The sequence below is a fragment of the Notechis scutatus genome, chromosome 2 (genome assembly GCF_049901735.1).
Source record: "Notechis scutatus isolate UNSWTSFEM ecotype Mainland chromosome 2, rNotScu1.2, whole genome shotgun sequence".
Classification (NCBI taxonomy): Eukaryota; Metazoa; Chordata; class Lepidosauria; order Squamata; family Elapidae; genus Notechis; species Notechis scutatus.
In genome coordinates, this window is record NC_142010.1 from 123424435 (window position 1) to 123445770 (window position 21336).

The following is a 21336-nucleotide window of genomic DNA, read 5'->3' on the forward strand; positions in this document are numbered from 1 at the left end:
CATCTCCCCATATCAACAGCAACCCAGTCAAATCACTTTGTCATCTCCATTTCCATTTGGAGTCCCCAGGATAAGAGATGGTGTTCAGCAGGTTCTGACCAGTTCTGGAGAACTGGTACAGTCAGGTAGTTTGGAGAACTGGCAAATACCACCTCTGACTGGCCCCGCCCCCATCTATTCTCTGCCTCCCGAGTCCCAGCTGATCTCCTGGGTCTTCTTTTGTTGCCCTGCACAGGAGAAGGGAGCTGGGAAGCAGGTTAGTGGGGTGGGGAGAGAATGGGATTTAGCAGTAACCTTCCCCCAGTGGGGAGGGAATGGAGATTTTACAGTATCTTTCCTCTGCCACGCCCACCAAGCCACACCCACCACAGAACCGGTTGTAAAAAAAATTGAATCCGACCACTGCCCAGGACTGCTGACAAAACCACATCTTTTGGGAAAGCAACAAGATACATGTCAACTGTACCTCCAGTGAAATGATGTTCCACAGAAAAAGGGCCACCCACATGAAACTTCAACACATTTACTATAGATCCTATCTGTCAGGCCCAAGAACCAAGAACAACACATGGGGTTACTTCTGAATATTTTTCTTTATTGTTGTTCATTTGTAGACAGAATTTTGCTAGACTAAAGCAATTAGATAGCATGATTATAAATATACTCTATGAACTACTAAGGAGGATCCTAGCACACATTCTCTATTATAATCTTGCTTGTTATGTTTAAAAATAGTGAGATCCGTAATGTAGCAACAATGCTTTTATTCCTGCTTTGTGTTTGATCTTTAGTATGCAGATAGACAAGTATTGTAACACAGAAGGTACAGCGTTCTTGATCAGGCAGCATATCCCTGGAGCCAGTCTGTTAAAGGAGACTGAAGAGCAACTTGTCTATGCTTTACCATATAAAGATACAGACAGATTTTCAGGTACAGCTTTTCTCTTTTGCTCCACTGAAAATTTGAAGTTGAAATCTGAGGCAAGAAATGGCCGGAGTGGCCATATCAGCAAGCACTTCCCTAGCTGCTGAGTGTTTTGAAACAGGAGCAGTCTGGGAGAGTGCTGGTACAGTTGTGAGGGGAAAGCTGTGATCGATTAGTTGTGTGAGTGGGCTGCATACATTCCTTGGCTATGAGAAGTTGCTAAGGATTGGGGGTGGGGGGGGAGAAGGCAAATAACATTAGATTTAGGAACAGAACTCGTTCTTAACCTGGGGATTTTCTGTTTATTGTTTTTTGTTCTTTCTTTGCATACCTGGAGCCCAAAAATTCCAGTTAAAGTAAACAACTGGCTATTTTTTCTCCATATTGTGCTCCATTCTTCTGAGTTTCAACCAAAATACCCAGTTTATGTACACTATCTCAACTCTGGACTGCTCAAGTAATGCTTCCAATGTCTGGAGATTGTGTGGGTCTTTATGGAGAGGAACAGACTCAGAATCAATTCCAGCAAGATGATTTGTCTCTTCTGACTCCAGGAATTTTACGTTATTAGTCCTGGATGGGGTAGTAATTCATTATTAGTCCTGGATGGGGTAGAAGATGAACAGTCTGTGGTTTTCTTCAACTTGCAGCTCTTGCTCAAAGAGCAGGTGGCAGCTGTGAACAGGAAGGTCTTTGAAGAGATTCATTTCAGGCACCAGCTGTGCCCATTCCTAGATTAGGAGATTCTAGACAATCACTCAAGCCTTAATCACCTCAGAGTCGAGTGTTGCAATGGACCATGCATGATGCTTTTAAGGACCACTCAGAAGTTGCAGCTGGCCCGGAATGCAGCCATATGCTCATGGTACATTACGAAGCAATGGATACCACTGTTTCATAACGTGCACTTCACAGTTCATTGTAACAGTTGCCACTTAGAAAATCCTCCATGACATAGTTCATATATCTCCAATAGTTTCTGCCCATCCTGTAAAGCCAGGCAGAGTAGTCACATTCTAGGTCCCTTTGATTAAACAATGTTACTGTCAGGCACAAGTAACTGGACCTAAACATTTAAGATTCAACCTCACTAATTTATTATATTCTGTCTATAATAAGGAATATACCCAGACTACCAGCCTCAGCCTGGGAACAGATAGATAACATTTTATGAAACTTAAGGTGGGGAGAGGTCAGTTCTGGACCTGCACAATGACTCAAGGCTAATACCACGCTTAAGGTCCCTTCCCTGAATGGCTGAATGTCTCCCAACCATTACTTATCAGGATCCAGGAACATCTTTTCAATTGTAGCACCAATCTTCTGGAACAGCAATTCCCCTTGTCCCCAAGATTCATAGGATGAATTTCTTGGTGATATTCAAGAAGTTTTTGAAAATGTAGCTGTTCCCCAAGCCTTGATTTAGAAGGATATTGAGCCCCTATATCAGGGGTGTCAAACTCATGTTATCACAGTGGCGTCACGTGACGTATTGGGACTTTTTTTCCCCTTTGCTGAACCGGGTGGGAACGTGGCCAGCATGTGATGCATCCAGGCTGTGGGCCACGAGTTTAACTCCCCTGCTCTACATGATACTTTTTCCTTGAAGAACTGTATTTTCTGAATGCATATGATTCCTTTCTCCTATTGTTGCATTCCCTTTTTTTTTAATGAAGTATAGGTAGTCCTTGACCTATGACCACAATTGAGCCCAAAATTTCCATTGCTAAGCAAGACAGTTAAGTGAATTTTGCCCCATTTTATGACCATTCTTGCCACAGCTGTTAAGGGAATCATAGCAATTATTAAGTTAGCAGCATGATTAACTGGCTTCCCATTGATTTTGCTTGTCAGAAGATCATAAAAGGTGATCACATGATCCTGGGACACTGCAACCATCATAAATATGAACCAATTGCCAAGCGTCTAAATTTTGACCAAGTGACTATGGGGATATTGCAACGGTTGTAGTGTGAAGAACAGTCATAAGTCATTTTTTTCAGTGCTGTTGTAACTTGGAACATTTACTAAACAAATGGTTATAAATCGAGGACTATCTGTAAGACCTTCAGAGTCTTACAGAATTAGCCCAACTCCAAATCAATAAATAATCTGAAAAGGTATTCAAAAGCACTCTTGTTACTTTTATATGGAAGAAAATGGAAGTAAGGGAGGGAGGGAAGGAGGGAGGGAGGAGAAAGAAGAAGAAAGGAAGGAAGGATGAGGGGGAGAGGAAGGAAGGAAGAAGGAAGGAGAGGAAGAAGAAAGAAAGGGGGGGAAGGAGGGAAGAAAGGGGAAGGAAGGAAAAGAGAGAAGAGAGGAATGAAGAAAGAGAGAGGGGGAGAAAAGGAAGAAAGGAGAGAAGAGAGGAATAAAGAAAGCTGCTCCAAAGTTTTTTTGGGAAATAATTGTTCTTCCTCTTCCACTCCCTCTAGCACTCTTTGCTGATTTAGATACTCATTCCCATTTGGGTGTTATTTCTTATGGCCTTTCTACCTCAACTTTAGAAGATGTGTTTTTCAAACTGGAAGTTGAAGCAGAAACTGACCAACAGGGTAAGAATCAATTGTATAACTTCATGATGAATTTATTAAAAGCATATGTCATCTTAGCATTATTTGTAATTTGGAGATTTCTGTACAAAAACACATTCTTTTAAACATTTACTGTACAAGATGATTAAAACTCCAAGAAAATAATAATGTATTTATTTCTGAGAATTGTGCCTTAAGAGTATATGTATGTGGATGTGTGTATTTTTTTCTCCCATAAATAGTGGTGATGTTCTCAAAAAAATGTAGTTGAGCATGTGCTGATATATTTAATTTAATTAATTTTGAAATGTTGCTAACAATGTGATGCCAAGAGTTATAGAGCTAGTTGGAAAAGATAAGTTTAAAAATGTTTTTTTCTTTTTCCTTTTTCCTTTATTTCCTAGATTTTGGCGTTTTTAATTTAGAGCAAGCTGAAGACAAAATGGATAGGAATTCTGTTAATGAACTAGAGCAAAGCCTGTTAATGCTATCTAGGACAAAATCTTGTGCGATAAGCAATAAGTCTCTTTGGAGAAAGCAGGCCCTTGTTATTGCAAAAGTTCATTTTCATAGTTTTAATCGTGACATTAAATCAATGTCGGAAGTGTAAGTATCTTCACATTGAGCTTCCTCCACACTTTGGAAAGTATTGAATTGATATGAAAAATATAAATAAGAAACTTTGTTCTTAATTGGTTGATCATACTAGTTCCCAAAATTATAAAAATGTCCCGTGTGGAATTAAATGTAACTTGTTGAAAAGAACATTACAATTTGTGGTTTTAAATATAGGAAATTTCTCTCTTGAGGGTTTACATCAGTGGAAAACTGAGTTGGTCAGGAGGTGGGCAAACCTGAGGCAGTCATTTTTTATGCTAATAAGCTAAGCAACAAAGGTTACTTAACTTTGGAATTTTAAGTACCCAGAAGCTGGAGAAAAAGGAATATAAATGGACACCAATTTTCACAACAGTCAGAAATTTTAGCTGCAAATATGCCAGAAAGTAATTTATGTTCAAGACGCAGATATGTTTTGGGGAAACTGAACCATTTTAAAGGTACTTCAAGAAATGAAACATTTATGGAAAAAATGTTCAAGTGTCATAAAAAATGTGAGCAAGTTTCAATGTAGTATATCATTCAGCCAATCATATCACCAGGGATGATTTTCCCATCAACCCAGTCTGAATATCTTTATGTGTGTCTTGATTTCAAGCTGGCACAAGCTGATTTTTTTAAAAATAAGAGATTCAGTAATGTTGTAATGAACTTTCATTTTAATGTATGCCGATCAGTGTACATTCAAAGTGACAATAAAGTTATTCTATTCTATTCTATTCTATTCTATTCTATTCTATTCTATTCTATTCTATTCTATTCTATTCTATTCTATTCCATTCCATTCCATTCCACTCCACTCCACTCCGTTCCATTCCAACTGTGATATTTATATAAGAACAGACCTTATTTTTGGGTCATTAGGCAATTTATTTTATCTGCAAATTCCTTTATGTCAGGTTTGCACATAATAATTGCTAATAGGCCTTAGATTAGAGAGTAAGATTTTCGTTATTGCAACAAAAATAAAATAATGTTTGCTTAATTGAAATAGTACTTGAAGCCTTTCATTTGACAGTTTCTTTTGTGAATTTAATGAATACGGTAATGGGTTGGAGGCACATTGTAACTTATTTCCAGTGGGTCACCTAATACACAGGTTAGGGAGATCTTTTAAATCTTACACCAATAAAATTCCATCAAAATCCATCTTTAATCAAAGATTATTTTTGGACTATACATGTAGACCAGCATTCATATCTAATGTTTAGTCTGTACAAATTGTACTGCTATGATTCATGCTAAGTATTGTAGATCTCAAGCAATTTTCTAAAATAAGAAAGCTTTTAAAATTGTAGGAGTAGAAAACTTTTATAAGACCTTGTGCATATATTGCATATTTAGAAAGTTTTTCTCACTAGTAAGAAAACTTGTCAAGAGGACATATTTGTAAGCATATCGGACCTCCGTAATTTATTTTTTATTAAATTAGGGACTTCTCTCATTTATTTTTGTAATTAAAAATGAAACTTTTGTAAGGTGATGTAATTACACTTTTATGTCTTTTCCTTTTATTTACTCTCCCTGTCTTGTAAACTGTTCTTTCTCTGCCTTTATCCCACTATGAATTTTGATTCCAGTGAAAAAATTCTCCATTGCACCCTTCATTTATTTCTTTTGTCTCCCGTTGTTCATACTTAATTTTCCTTCTCTGTATGATTTTCAGAAATACCTCAGATGAAAGTAAGATTATTTAAGATTATTTAAAATTTATTTTTCTGAAAAAGTGCAAAATCCAAATTATTTACTGTTCAGTAGTGATGCATTCAGACATGTTTAGTATATGTTTGTGCTTGGCAAATTTAATATAGATAAATAAATTGTGGAATTGTTTTAACAATAGAGAAAAAAATCAACTCCAGATTGATGTTAGTTCACTTTTACTCTAAAGGACAGTCATTCTTTAATGTAATTTCACTCAACTTTTTTTTCTCTTAAAGGTTAGCACTGTTCCTAGTATTTCTTTGTGTTGAGATTTTTATGTTTCATGTATATAAAGAATACCTGAAAAATACTATGGCTCCTATCAAACTCTCTCCAGATTTATACTTTCTTAAACCAAATGAGACTCATCATAAATACAAAACCAGCCTTCTTATTCAAAACTGCACTAGTAAGTAATAAAAAGCACCACTACTTTTTCAGTTTTTTTCTTCTACTCTTTTTCATTTCTATTATTATTCTATTTTAATATATTATACACACTGGAAACAAACTAAAAGAATATTTTCTATACATGACTGAGATGCTTAGTCTCAGCCTGAATTTTTCAATTTATTGAAACTAGAGCTAGCATTTTTTTGCAGCCAAATGTTTTTCTTTTTCCTGACATCCAAGGCTCTAGAAGAGCTGTGTTGAAGCGATAGACTTTCTTGTTGTAACTGCAGTTCCATATATTCAGAGAGAATATATATGAAGAACTGTTTTTTCCCCATAGCATGAATGGGGAAGTACAATGCAATCATTATGTTCATTTGATTGTAGAGAGAGATTATTGGAATGACACAGACTTGTTAATGATCACTATCTTCCTTTATTCATTACCTTCTAGGTATAAACATTGATGACATGATCGTAAACCCACTTCAGAGCCAGAATATACTGACAGAAATGTTCAATGGCAGTGATTATGTTTCAGTTTCTCCTCACAATGCAGCATTAAATGTAGTTCACGTAAGCAAGGTGAGAACATATAACTTATATTTAACAGCTGGTAACACATAGTCTTTAACAGTTTATTTAGAACATAAGTTTTGCTAAAAACCAGTAATTCCATCCAATGAGCTATTCCGATTGGATTTACTTTGTTTCAACTGGGGCAAAGCTGGTATGTGTTGCTGCTTTGGATTTGTAGCTAATAAGTTAAATCTTTATTGTTTTTGCAGACTTATGTCCTTAAAGCTGCTTTTAACCGAACCATGCTACATTCTTTACCTCTTATGATGAATATCATTAGTAATTTGTATCTACACAACTTAAATGTAACTGAAAACATCCATGTCTGGATTAGCTCTTTCATTCAAGTAAGTAAATGAAAACTCAAATGCTGATATAACCAAATAAAATGATAGAAAATGCAGACTTTCTGTGGAAATAGATGTTTAAAGCAAGTTGTATTTCTTTTGCATTGTCTATTTGTACGATTTGTGAGTCACAAGATGACACACAGCCAATTTGCCATTTCCCCTGGTCTTCTAGTGCTTCTTGTTTCTCATTTCCAGACAAGCTGGAATAAAAAAATATTGAACCAGTGGTAAACATCTGAATGTAAATTACGTGTCATTTAAGTTTTCACCTATTTTCTATTACTAACATCTTTATCTTTCAGGAAATTACTGATAGAAGTTTCATAATGGTGATGATTGTTCAATGTTTGACAGTAGGTGTTACCATGACTGGATTGCCTTCATATTTTACTATGGAGAATGCAGAAAATCATAGGGTAACTTTACATGAAATCATTTTTTAAAAAATACATGAAGCAATAAAAAATCCCCATGTATTAGTCTAAAGCCGTGCTCCCCAACCTTTCTGGCTTGGCAGGCTGGTGGGGGGATGGTTTTGTGCTAGTGGCAAGCGAGTGTGCTCGCTTGGGCAAATGGAGCTGTGAGAGCGCCCATCGCTCATGCAGGTGAAGCTACGCACACGCTCACCTGCTGTTTGTGCAGCCTGGGTCCATGGTCTAAAGCATGATTTGTCTGCCCACATTTATATTCAATATATAAACTGATGCTGGGTAAATATTTGAATTTATTTCAAATTTGAATATATTTTAAACTGGAATTCATAAATTACTTTAAAAATCATTCCTTGCCTCTGTTACTCCTCCCACTCTTTGGAACAACTTCACTCTTGAGATTTGGTTAGCCTACCCCTGCCTGCCTTTTAAAAGTGTTAAAGGCCTGTTATTTTTCCCCAGACATTGAGTATAAGAATAGGATGCCTGGATGAGTTTTTCCCCGTACTTATGAATTTATATGTTACTCCTTTGTGTTTTTCATATTTAAATTTTAATGTACCAATTGATCAGTTACGGATGATGCTAGCTGCTTTGAGTCGTGTTCTGAGTAGGGTGGCTATATAAATTGATTAAATCAATCAATCAACACATTTATAATACAAAGTATACCAAGTAGAATACATCTATGTCTGAGGCCAACTTGAATAAAAAGGCCAATCTAACACACTCAGACATATATACACACCCACACACAAATAAATAAATAAAAAGGTCAATCTAGATCAGCAGGTAAAGCAGAGATATGCAACTCAGATAAGACCAAAAGTTGGGCATATTAAGTGCTACATTGCAAAGGATCAGAGTAACCTTGAAAAAAATGTTAAAAACTGAGAACCAGCAAATATCTAAACTGATTAAACGTTAATATATATTGGATTAATTAACTGTGCGGTTTTAGCACATACATGTATTTAGTTATTCCTGCCCTTGCTAATCTGACTCCTGAGTTTAAAAGCAAACAAAAAGAACCCCACTAAAAGTTTATTATCTCCTACATCAGGATCGTTTCCTTCTCCCTTTCCCTCTCTCTCTCTCTCTCTCTCTCTCTCTCTCTCTCTCTCTCTCTCTCTCTCTCTCTCTCTCTCTCTCTCTCTGTCTTGCATTCTTCATCCAACCCTGAGCTGTGATTACAGTTGTTAGATTTGTTCCAATATGTTGTATCAAATACTCGTTTTAATCAGTTTTTTGTTTTTTTTTGCAGATTAAAGCTTATACTCAGCTTAAGTTGTCTGGCCTTTATCCATCTGCTTATTGGTGTGGACAAGCGTTAGTTGACATACCTTTATATTACACTATTCTTCTTGTCATGACGGGGATCTTATTTGGTGTTTATCATGAAATTTTTTTTTCCCCAATGAAGATCTTTGCTGTAGTAAGTCTTCCTACATTCAAACAATTATTCTTTGGCTTTTCTTCAGTTTATTTCCACTTACCACTTTCTCAGTTCATTTCCACTTATTCAGGTCTTGTATTATTTTGTAGTCCTAGATCCTCCCTTTTTTAAAATGCCCATCCCTGGTAAAGTATCACTTTAACAAGGAGGTATGCTGAATCTCTTGAATTCTAATAATTTTAAATATGAAACACCTTGTCTTAAGCTTGAAACAGTTGTATTAAATGAAAATCTATTGTTTCATATTCAGAACAGGTTGTTTCAATTATTCTGGATATGCTTCAAGTACAAAGTGGTCTCAAAATGATCAAACATCCTGTTTCAAATGCAATATTTCACTCAGAAAATATTAATCTGAACTTTTAAAAAGTTACAAATTTGAAATAGTTCTGAATTCAAGACATTTTGCACAATTCTTAATGGCTTCAGCTTCTCACTATTTTTATCTTTTAGGATAATTTGTAAAAAAAACTGAAAACATGTATAAAATTATATATTAATGAATGTATTTTCTTTTCTTGCAGGCTTTTTGCATTATAGGCTATGTACCCTCAGTAATTCTGTTCCATTATGTTGTCTCTTTCACTTTTAAAAGTATACAAAGCACCAAAGAATTTTGGTCATTCATTTTTCCAACTGTGAGTAAACAGGCAGAGCCTAATTTGTTTTTTCCATTTATTTAAATTTCTAATTTTGTTTCTCTGTTTACATATACACCTTCATGTTGGAATATACATGACTTCAGCTTTTTTAAAAAATTAAATCGTATGTGCCCTTATTCTTATTTAGTCTTCAGTAAACATCATGTATACCTGTGTATTTTCTCTGAGTTTCATTTATTACAATGAATCAAATCATTGTTGTCTAAGTCATAATGTCCAGTTTAGGTCTTGCATAATGTACCATCCCAGTCCTTGTAGTTCATTATCTACTATGGGGATCACACAAATTCTGTCCTAACAACCATGATAAAGTTGTTAAAGCCACTGTGGGTTTTGTAAGAGTCAGAAGGTACACTGAAGATATTCCAAACTGTCTCAGCATTAATGTGGAACATCACAGGGACAAGAAGAACTCTTGTTTGATATTTCCCCATGAGTTTTATTATGATTATATTTGTTTTGTCTTTCAGGCAGCTTTGATCTGTATTATTGTCACTGATGTAGCATTTATAAAATGGTATACAGCAGCCATTATAATTCACATGTCCTTTTGTATTTTCGTTCCAATCTACCCTCTTATCGGGTGCCTGCTTACTTTATTAGAGGTAAGTTTACTATAGACTGAATTCACTATTCAGAATTCTAGTGTGCCAAAGAGCACTATACGTCAGTGATCCCCACCTTTTTGACCCCCCCGCCCCCATCCCCTAATTTTCGGGCCCCCCCCCACCAAAACAAAAACCCCCCCCCCCTGGTGAATTAAAAAGACACAACGAAAACCCCCCCCAAAACACCCCCAAAAAAAACCCAAAACAAAACCAAAAACCCCCACCCCCACCCCAACCCCCCCCCCCCCCCCCCCCCCCCCCCCCCCCCCCCCCCCCCCCCCCCCTGGTTGGGGACCCGCATGTTATACTTAAATTTCAATATATGTTATACATTTCAAAACTTACGATAAACAACCATAATATGTCTTCAAAACAACAATTTCCCCTATAATTGAGGCAGGGGAAATGATTTATGTGATGTTTAGTTTTAAGCTAAATTAGGACCATTATGAATTCTGATCACTTCTCAATTTTTTGTATTGAAAATTTTTCGTATGTGAACTTCTTCCATTCATTTCAGAATTAAAACTTCTAAAATATAACTTATATAAAAAGGCAAGCACTACAGATATCAAGGTGTTGATAGAGTAAATATAGCTTCCACTGTTCTCCACTGTTCTCCACTGTCCTCATCAAAACTTATTTTTGTTTTGATTGTAGTCAAATTGATATCTGTAGTGCTATGGGTAAGAACAGCCTTGATGTGAGAATTTCCTATCATTCTCTCACGTGCCCTATCTTTTTAAGGACCCACCAAGTAAGAAATGAGAGATGGCCCTTTCAAACAATGCCCAATGTTCAATTGTCAGAGGAAGAAGATTATCAGTAAATGTATCCAGAGAAAGAATCCAAAGAGTTACATAGCAGTCAAAGACTGAAGAGTTCCATGGCAGCTGAAGAACTCTGGTTTGGCCTCAGAATTAAATAGCCTTGGACTTCCTGGAAAGAAATGGCGAATTAAAGACTGCTTCACAAGACCAATGACCATGACAGAATAAAGAGCTGGCAAACAGCCCAGCTCTTTATAATTCTCTGAGCAAGGAGAGGACTTGCGATCTCTCACAAATGTTCTTACACCTTGTAAGACCATAAGGCAATGATCTTTGTCAGCTTTAGAGCTCTGAGAACCAAGGGATTCTTGCTCAAACACCAGGTTCACATGCTTCCTTTTCTAATCACTTTCAAAAATTGCTTGGTAATGTCTTTTCAGCTATTAGGAATCTTCAGATGGACAAGTTTTACAGCACCTTATCAGTGGACCTACAGTCCACACTGCTTGTTTTGGAAAATAGTTGGATTTGCTAAATAGAATTCCAAATCAAATCAAGAAAAGATTTGCTGTTATATTCCGAAGTATGAATGATTGTTGAAATATAAGAAGGGGTTGTTTTTTTTAAAAAAAAGTAATCATCTTCATGATCTGCCAAAAAAATGAAAAAATAATTGGAATAATTATTATCTTGCTAGGAGACAAAGAAGATTGGCCAAAAAGTGGAAAGAAGTTCAGAAAGATTGTTGGTTTCAATAGTAGCGGTAAGAATCCTATTTTTTCTTCAGAATTCAGGAAATCTTATACATTTGAAGAACTTTTGGTACATTTTTTTCTTGTTTATAATTTGAATAGGATTATTATATTCTTCATTCTATATTCTAAACTCATGCAACATGTGCAATATGTTAACAAAAGATAATGTACCCCTCTTCAACAGAACAGTCGGCATGTGAAAGCCACATAGTTTGGTGAGCTCTAGATAGATTTACTGTCAAATATATCCTGATTTAGTGATTATATTCTAGAAATCCATTTACAGTATTATATCCTGATTAATAGGAGCTGTGTTTAAAAGCAACATATTGCCTTTTAAAAGGCTCCTCTCAATTAATACAACTGAAAAAAACTGGGTTTCAGTTTCAGATCCAGCACAAGAACCACAACCTGTCATATATACACTTTATACTAATCATACTCTTAATATTTAAAGTTAAACATTGTCCAACATTTTTAGCAAAAAAAAGGAAGCGCCCTATAAGTTTCTAAAAATAAATAATAAATACTTCTAGGTGCACCATTCAGATAGCAATGAAAAAGATACAATGAAAGGTAAGGATTCTCCTCAGTTTATTTGTTTTCTTTTAGTATATTATTATAAATTTTTTGGAAGAACATAAGGACATAACAAGTTTGGAGGCTAGGAATAAGGTAATGAAGTACAAGGAAAAAAAATGTCAAAGTTGAAATATCAGATATCAATACATTTCAATGTATCATTAGAAACATTGGCAAAGCCCAGTCCCTTTTAGTTTCAGTGCCTGCCCTCTCTAGAATATTTAATTACCTGTTATTAGATTTGCCCCTGTTTTGCTGGCCTGCCAGAAAATAGTCAACATCTCTCCAGACATGAGAATCAGGAAGTTAGTGAAGCTTAATTGGTTTGGTTTGTTTTGAGATTTTATTCTCAGTTGCCTTTTTGTTAAACTGTGGTCATACATAGCATTTATAATTAGTTATATTGTTTAATTTTAAATCCTGCTTACTAGCCAGAGTCACTTTAGTAAGAGGAAAGGCCATATAAGTATATGAAATAAAGTATATGAGCTAAAATGAAGTATAAGAAATAAATGAAAAAAGCCTATAATATTATAAGATTTTTCATACACATTTTCTGAGCAAAATTCAACTGTCTCTATTGAGCTTTAAGCTGAAATTACCTCAACAGTGTTTCACATTGTCAATATAGCAATATAGTGTTTTCTTTTTAGCAGAAATCAGCAAGCAATAAAGTTTCCCTATATAATTACTTAAAATGTAATTTGGAGCAAAACTGTGTTAATGTTGCATTTTGTTTTTTCTCTTTCTTTTAGCCCTATTTGCAATGTATAATTTGGCTCTTTCTTCTGCGACACCTTGAGGTGAAGCATGGAGGCAAATCAATGAGAGCAGACACTTTCTTCAGGCAAGTAGTCTGCATTTTTTTCTTTTAAAAATCAGTATTGAAATTACTTTTCCAAAGGAAAACTTGACAACAAAAAGCTGCTTCTTTGAGAAAAAAAACACCTGTCACTGAAGCTTTTTGTCCATAAAGATTTGAAACCAATGTATTAGATATCTTTTCTAGGTGTGGCTAGACTGGTCTTGAGTGTTCTCTTAAAGTAGCAAGATTTTTGGCTTTTTCAGAACTGTCTTTGCTAAGACTGTTGACCAAGGAAAATCCATGTTTCTCAGAATGTTTTCCCTCCCTCCTTGCATCTCCAAATTTACTCTGTCTTTTATAAATCCCTTGTGGCATCCTAGGCCTCTCCCACATTTCTGTTTGGTGGATTATTTTTGCATCCAGCAATATTTTTCCTATTGTGACGAATGAATGTATAGATAATGAGCAGGATTTTATTATGCTATTTCTCTATAAGGACTACCTCCTCACCCATTCTGTTCTCTCAGAATAGTCAGAATAGCCCTTAGTAATTCTAGGAACATGGATCAGGCCACTCTTCATTATGGTTTTTGTTTAGAGGGTTCCTTCCCAGAGTCAGGGTGGGGAGAAGGTTCACAACTATCGAATCCCCGCAATGAAGTGAGAAAGTGCTACCTAATGACAAAGTCTTGAACACACTCTCATTTGGCAGCAAGGATCTTAAGCTTTGGTCAATAGAACTGCCCATAGGGTCAGGCTTACTGTCTGGCCTATTAGATAGTATCTTTTTGCAGTCTATTTAGAAATCTCATAAGCAGAGATTGGATATGTTTTCCTATCCAGAGCTCCTACGCGGCTCAAAGCCTGTAAATTCTTAGATGTATCACATGAAGACGATGGCGATGAAGATGTTATGGCCGAAAAGCTGAAAGTTAAAGAGATGATAACTTGCCAGGACTGTGAAGAGGTAAATGTCTTAATCCTCCCATCCTAATATCACTATGTATACAATAACACAGAAAGTTCCAAAGGTGCTTTTTCAAGAGGCAACTGGAATTGTCTTGTTTTTCCTTAAAGACAAGAGAGAAGTGGAACGTCTTTAAGGAAAAACAAAGAAAGTGCATGTGTCTCTTAAAAAAGCACTTTTGGGGCAACCATGACCTGGATGACTGAAAATCTCCATCGAGAATAACCCAGAAAAGAAATAATTGGCTAGGCCATATTTGCAGTTATTAACACAAACAGAAATTGTACTGGGAATTAATCTCTCCAGGGATCAGAGAAAGCAACCTGTAGTAAAAGCACAAAGGGGTCTTTATCATTTACCTGATCTTCATGGATTGATTATATCCCTGAACCAGCCATATTATTCCCCTCATTCTCAGTCTTGGGCCCAGGAGTATGTAGAGAAATGTCAAATGGAACTGGCCTGAGATACCCTGCACCCATTTTCATTTTTACAATGTCCATCTCTCTCATAACAACAGAAAAGGATTCAAACTATTCCTACATATTGGCTAATCATGCTGACTAAAAGAAATAATGACATTTGAAATAATGACATTATTGGGCATCTTGTATACATGCTGATTCAATGTAAGCTCAACATTTATTTATTTTTTGTTCTTTAGAAACCTGCAGTATTGGTTATCAGCTTACATAAAGAGTATGATGGAAAGGCTGATTTCCTTCTTGGAAGAAAAATGAAAAAAGTGGCAACTAACTATCTTTCACTTTGTGTTAAGAAAGGTTATTTTCAAATTATTTACTATGGAATTATTTTGTCAAAAAGAAACAATTAGCTTGTTGGAAAAAAAACCAGTCCCCCTCCCTTTTTTTTTTGCTTCTTTTTTAGGAGAAGTTCTTGGAATTTTAGGCCCCAATGGAGCTGGGAAAACTACTTTGATTAATATTCTAGCAGGAGAAGTTGAACCAACTTCAGGCCAAGTATGTAATTTTGATCAAATCTTTGTCAAATCTTTCTCACTGTTTTTGCTTATTAATCGCTATTGAGTTCCCATCCACAAGATTCAGATTCACAGTACTTTCCAAGCAACGGAAATGGATATTTCTGATTGAAATATATGTATTTCAGCATTGTTAATGACAGAATATCAGTTGAAGTACATATTTTATTTCTAACTAGCACAAAAGTACCTAAACCTCATTTGGATAACCAAATATTTACATCTTCAAAATTGTCCCATCTGATGGGACCCAAGCAGCATGTGTTCACTGTCAGAGAGCCTGCCCTCTGAAATTATCTCCCCTTCTCTCCCCCCGGTGGTCTGAGTTGCTTCTTTTCCTAGGCCCCAGTTTAGAGATACATGCCTTGATGGTAATTTTACTAATGCGTTTGGTATATGAACCTCTGAGTTATTACCTTCTTTGTGTTGCATTGAATGTGTTTTTAACTTTTACACTAATCAGAGCCATCACGAATTAGGTGGTATATACATATAGTTTGATTTATAGCTCAGTCAATAACATAGAAGAGATCTGTGCATCAATAACATAGAAGAGATCTGTGCATCAATAACATAGAAGAGATCTGTGCAGTTGACAATATTTGAGCACATGGATTCATCCTTTATGTGGCTGTATGCACAGATTTGATGCACTCTATCAGACATGATATTCTTCCGATTAAAATCGGAATTCCGATTTTTTTGGGAATCGCCCCCCCTTTCCCCCCCTTCTTCTCCTCCTTCCCCTCCCCTCGGAGGCCCCGAGTCAGGAGTTGCTACTGCTGGCGCGGCTCTGCGTGGCTCCAGTCCTGCGTTGCCTCAGGAAGGGAAAGGCAAAAAGGAAGAACCGCGGCGGCGCTTTGCAACGGCAGCAGCGGCTCCTGGTTTTGCCTTTCTCTTCCCGAGGCAACGCGGGACTGGAGCCGTGCGGAGCCGCGCCGGCAGTAGCAACTCCTGACAGCCCCAGCCGGATACCTGAGCGGAGCCCGGGCAGTGCGAGCGGAGCCCGGGTGGTGCAAGCGGAGCCTGCTGAGCGGCAGGAAAAGGGAGCTGGGCAGCGATTTCTTGGCGCGCGGTGAGGGGGTTTCTTTTGGCCGGCCCCGATTTTTTTTTCAGAGGGGAATATCATGCCTGTCTATTAATCCCAACAATCAATAGAATATGGGAATGGACATAAGCAATTAAATGAATCAATTTTTTTAAAAATAAAGAACAAAAACTATTGGAAAATAAATTCCTAGATAAATGCTTATATTACATTAGAATACGTTTTTAATAAAATAAAATGTTGCATTTTGTCTGTTATATTTATTTAACATTAAGATTTTGGTTAATTCAGCTTTTCACAGCCTCCTTTAACTGGAAACACTATGAACGAATACTGAGAAGAGATTCTTGTATTCGCAGGTTCTGATGGGAGATTATTGTTTAGGTGAAAATATCATGGATAATTCCATGAAATACATGGGGTACTGTCCACAGACAAACCCACTTTGGCCTAATATCACATTACAAGAACATTTTGAAATTTATGGAGCAATCAAAGGAATGAGTCCTAGTGATAGGGTCGAAGTCATAAAATGGTAAGAATCTCAACTATTTAATTTTTGTATACATTAATTGCATTTTCTCTTATTATGCAATGACACAATCTTGTTGAAGATACTGATTATATTAAAATTTTATATATGCTATAAAGATTCTAATATAGTTGGCTGTTTATTTACATTTGGTATTTTTGTATACTTATTTATTTACTACCTGCCATTTCACCAAATAATGACTTTATTTTTTTTAATGGCACATTTCAATTTTATATTTATTATTTTATATTTATTTATTGGTAATAGCTCAGCTGCATATAGTTCAATATAAACTTCAGTTGCATATAGTTCAATATCAACATGTATGAGCCACGGTGGCCCAGTGGTTAGAGTGCAGTACTGCAGGGTACTTCTGCTGACTGCTGACTGACTGCAGTTTGGCAGTTTGAATCTCACCAGGCTCAAGGTTGACTCAGCCTTCCATCCTTCAGAGGTGGCTAAAATGAGGACCAAGATTGTTGGGGGCAATAGGCTGACTCTGTAAACCGCTTAGAGAGGGTTGTAAAAGCACTGTGAAGCGTTATATAAGTTGAAGTGCTATTGCTATATTTGCAACAGATTAATGCAAGTCAAGGTGCCTGCACATACCATCAGTTTATTATATTATTACCAAGAATATCTCAGTTTCTTCATTCTTGTACATATATTTCATAATTTTCCTTGAACAAAATTATTTAATAATTAATAAAAAACCATGTGCATCTAACCATAATAGATGTAATTCCAGTAATTACTATGAAACTACTTTATATTTTATATTTGAGTTCAATAAAATACCAGATCTTTCATCACATATGGTAGAAATACATATATAAATCCTGTAGACTTAAAACTGCCTTTAGATTTAATACCAACCAAAATGAGCAGAAAATCTTGCTACCAATGTTCTGCAGTTTCCTGCTGAAGTTTTCAAATGGGACTCGTGGGTTATAGTTATTGCTGCTATAAAATATTTGGAAACAGTGCTGTATGAGAATTTTAAATAAGTATAAGTAGTATGTCTGATATTTATCAGACTTGATGAAAGAATGAAAACATATTACTCTGGCTTCTATACTAGCAAAAAAAGCAGCAGGTGAAGCTAGGCAGAATCATATCTGATACCTGTACAATTAGCACAGCCCCCCCCCCCCCCAGGCTGTGTGCTTTCTCCACTTCTCTTCTCCCTATATACCAATGATCTCAAATGATCCATCTGTTAAAATACTGACGTTTGCAGATGACACAACAGTGATTGGTCTCATTCGTGACAATGATGAATCCGCATACAGACAGCAGGTTATACAACTTGCCTCGTGGTGTAACCAGAACAATCTGGAACTGAACACACTAAAAACTGTAGAAATGGCGGTAGACTTTAGAAGAAACTCTCACATACTACCACCTCTTACAATACTAGACAACATAATATCAACAGTAGAGACCTTCAAATTTCTAGGTTCTATTATATCACATGACCTAAAATGGACACCTAACATCAAAAACGTCATCAAAAAAGCACAACAAATAATGTTCTTTCTGCACCAACCCAGAAAGCTCAAACTGCCCAAGGAGCTGCTGATTCAGTTCTACAGAGGAATTATTGAGTCTGTCATCTGCACCTCTATAACTGTCTGGTTTGGTTCTGAAACCCAACAGGACAGACACAGATTTCAGAGGAAAATTAGGATTGCAGAAAAAATCTCAAGAACCTGCCTTCAATCAAGTACCTGTATACTTCATGAGTCAAAAAGAGGGCTGTGAAAATATTTACAGACCCCTCACATCCCGGACATAAACTGTTTCAACTCCTACCCTCAAAACAATGCTATAGAGCACTGCATACCAGAACAACTAGACACAAGGATAGTTTTTTCCGAATGGCATCACTCTGCTAAACAAATGATGCCCTCAACACTATCCAACTATTTACAAAGTCTGCACTACTATTACTGTTAATCTTCTCATCATTCCTTATCACCCACCCCCTCCCACTTGTGACTGTATGACTGACTTTGTAACTTGTATACTTAAGATTTATATTGACTGTTTCCTAGTATGATTTGATTGCTTATTGTACCCTATGACTATCATTAAGTGTTGTACCTTATGATTCTTGACTCTTGACAAATGTATCTTTTCTTTTATGTACACTGAGAGCATTTGCACCAAGACAAATTCCTTGTGTGTCCAATCACACTTGGCCAATAAAGAATTATATTCTATTCTAAATGAAAGCTTGTGTATTTCAGCTGTAAGGTATTTCAAAAAATTATGTGGCTCCATACCTTTGGACTGTACAAAACAGTGACACCGCTCAAAAGCCAACACTATCAGCCTTAAAAAAAAAACAGTATTCATTTATTTTTCTTGGCCTTCTCCCAATTCTCTTTATAGAGATGTTGATGGTTGTGATGAAAGTGTTTTTCATTCTAAACTTTCTTGGTGATCTATGCTTTGTTGTTATCACTGGTTTTCATTAATTACATTTATTATATTTTTTTAAGTTGTTAGCTACTTGGGAAAGTTTTATCTCCTAAAGTGGGGGTTGAAAATATGTTAATTAAACATGTTGTGCTGTATCTATCCTACCTGTCCCTCATTTTATAATGCTCTGTGCTTTTATGAGGCAGACTGCAGTTTCTTAAATGTGCACATTTTAACACCTTATTAATACTCTTCTTTCAAGACTATAAAATGTACTTGTTTTTTACAGTTTTTCCAAAGCACTTGACCTTAAGGAACATCTACAAAAGAGAGTGAAAAAAATTGGTGCAGGAGTCAAACGAAAGGTATTTTCTATTTTTAAAAAATGATGGTGCAAGTTGTGTTATATAAAGTGAATGGATAGCAAAGTAATCACTTCTGAATTTTTATTTTCCAGTTATGCTTTGCCTTAAGTATGCTTGGTAATCCTCATATCACTCTATTAGATGAGCCATCCACTGGTATGGACCCTATAGCAATACAGCACATGTGGTAAGTAGCCTCCCATAATACTGGAAGAAAATATCATATTGCTTTTTATGTAATTTAAGTTGTAATTTAACATAAGTGTTTTGTAAAGCCTGTTATTCTTCTTTCACTATCAAAATCATGGCTTTCTAAATTCTTGTTTCAATAATCAAGAGAGAAATTTGAACTATTATTCAAGGATTTATCAAAGTTTAAATCCTGTAAATGCTTAACAAAACTTTCAGGGAAAGAAATGAGATCGGGATTCAGGAGAACAGAAAGTTCACAGATTGAAAACAAAAAAAGGTAGAAAAGGGAATGGAATGGAACAGGAAAAGGAAATGTGGAAGATAGTTGTACAGAAAAATGAAAGGAGGAAGAGAAATAAGAATAGTTTTCTCCTAAACAAGTGAATAGATAATTTCTTGGTTCAATTATAGAGTTTTTTTTAAATATTCCCAAAGACAGCTGTATAGGTTCTCCATAGAACTCGGCAAGGATGTCTCCATCTATTTCATAGGTAGCTCTATCATTCTACATGGTCCAGAAAACCAAACATTTAGTGCTAAGTTTTGCCTTTCCTTGGAGCCCAAGTTTGTGAAGAGGCCAGGAGATGATTTTACATCGTTATACATGACTGCGTTGTTTAAAATCAGACCATTTACAGGCTTAGTTAAGGAATCTGTTCTTTTTTTGTTGAGTTGTGCATTATATTGTACAGGAAAGCAATCCGAGCAGCCTTTAAAAGTAAAGAGAGAGCAGCTATTCTGGCAACACATTATATGGCAGAAGCAGAGGCAATCTGTGATCGTGTGGCTGTCTTGGTATCTGGAAAGTTAAGGTATTTCCTTAGCATCTTATTTTTTTTTCTTTAAAAATGAAACTTAAAACATGATAGTGAATATTGAATTCATTATCTATCTACCTCATCTTTTCCCCACCTAATAAATAGGTACATTGGAACAGTTCAACATCTCAAGACTAAATTTGGCAGGGGATATTTTTTAGAAATGAAATTAAAAGAAACACCAGAAACACAGCAGAAGGAATACCTTCAAAGGAAGATTTTGAGCATTTTTCCAAATGCAAATTGTCTGAAAAGGTAAAGCTTGATGGATTAATTCTAGATTTACTCATGTGTAGTCTTAGAATTAGGCCTATTATAATCTGAATTATTTAAAGGCAAAATAGGGTTTTAGAACACATAAGGAACTTACCTAACATCTTTCATAAATCAATCACAATTTTTCCTAAGTTTTCCTATAAACAATGGTTATTACTTACCATTGAGGCTATTTAAATCAGCATGACTGCACTATATGTGGTAAAGTAATCTTCTTTAATCACATATTGCTAATTTTGAGAAACCTATGCTGTGATTTATTAGTCAAATGTAGGTATCTCCTATCTCGCTCTCAGAGTGACTCTGGGTGCATAAAAGCATTAAAACCATATAAAAATGTAGTAATCAGTTAAAGGAGCCAGATATTTTATGCATCTTAAAATATGTCTTTGTGTTGGCCTTCCCTAGCTAATGTCACCTTTAATATTTGTGAATCATGTTTAAATCAGTGCTTTAATTCTGTTTTATTCTCCTTTACTCTTACATTTATTGTATATTTTTATAACTACTGTAATCTGCTGCAGAATAAAGTTGTA

General features: G+C 35.9%; 1 protein-coding gene across 5 annotated transcripts in view; it reads left to right on the top strand.

Moving 5' to 3' along the window:
- The window catches only part of LOC113417418 (cholesterol transporter ABCA5-like), a 48024-nt gene that overhangs the window by 23302 nt on the left and 3386 nt on the right, over window positions 1–21336 (top strand). For 4 of the 5 annotated variants that reach the window (XM_026675811.2, XM_087956057.1, XM_087956055.1 and 1 more), the window contains 20 exons: window positions 792–931; window positions 3361–3480; window positions 3864–4065; window positions 6018–6190; window positions 6629–6759; window positions 6963–7100; window positions 7406–7519; window positions 8799–8969; window positions 9515–9628; window positions 10123–10257; window positions 11728–11793; window positions 13123–13214; window positions 14016–14139; window positions 14804–14921; window positions 15028–15119; window positions 16547–16722; window positions 19439–19514; window positions 19607–19701; window positions 20399–20518; window positions 20630–20779. In XM_026675811.2, coding sequence (XP_026531596.2) covers window positions 792–931; window positions 3361–3480; window positions 3864–4065; window positions 6018–6190; window positions 6629–6759; window positions 6963–7100; window positions 7406–7519; window positions 8799–8969; window positions 9515–9628; window positions 10123–10257; window positions 11728–11793; window positions 13123–13214; window positions 14016–14139; window positions 14804–14921; window positions 15028–15119; window positions 16547–16722; window positions 19439–19514; window positions 19607–19701; window positions 20399–20518; window positions 20630–20779 — 2547 coding nt within the window. The remainder of the gene's footprint in view (window positions 1–791; window positions 932–3360; window positions 3481–3863; window positions 4066–6017; window positions 6191–6628; window positions 6760–6962; window positions 7101–7405; window positions 7520–8798; window positions 8970–9514; window positions 9629–10122; window positions 10258–11727; window positions 11794–13122; window positions 13215–14015; window positions 14140–14803; window positions 14922–15027; window positions 15120–16546; window positions 16723–19438; window positions 19515–19606; window positions 19702–20398; window positions 20519–20629; window positions 20780–21336) is intronic. The other variant, XM_087956054.1, reaches the window with a different exon arrangement.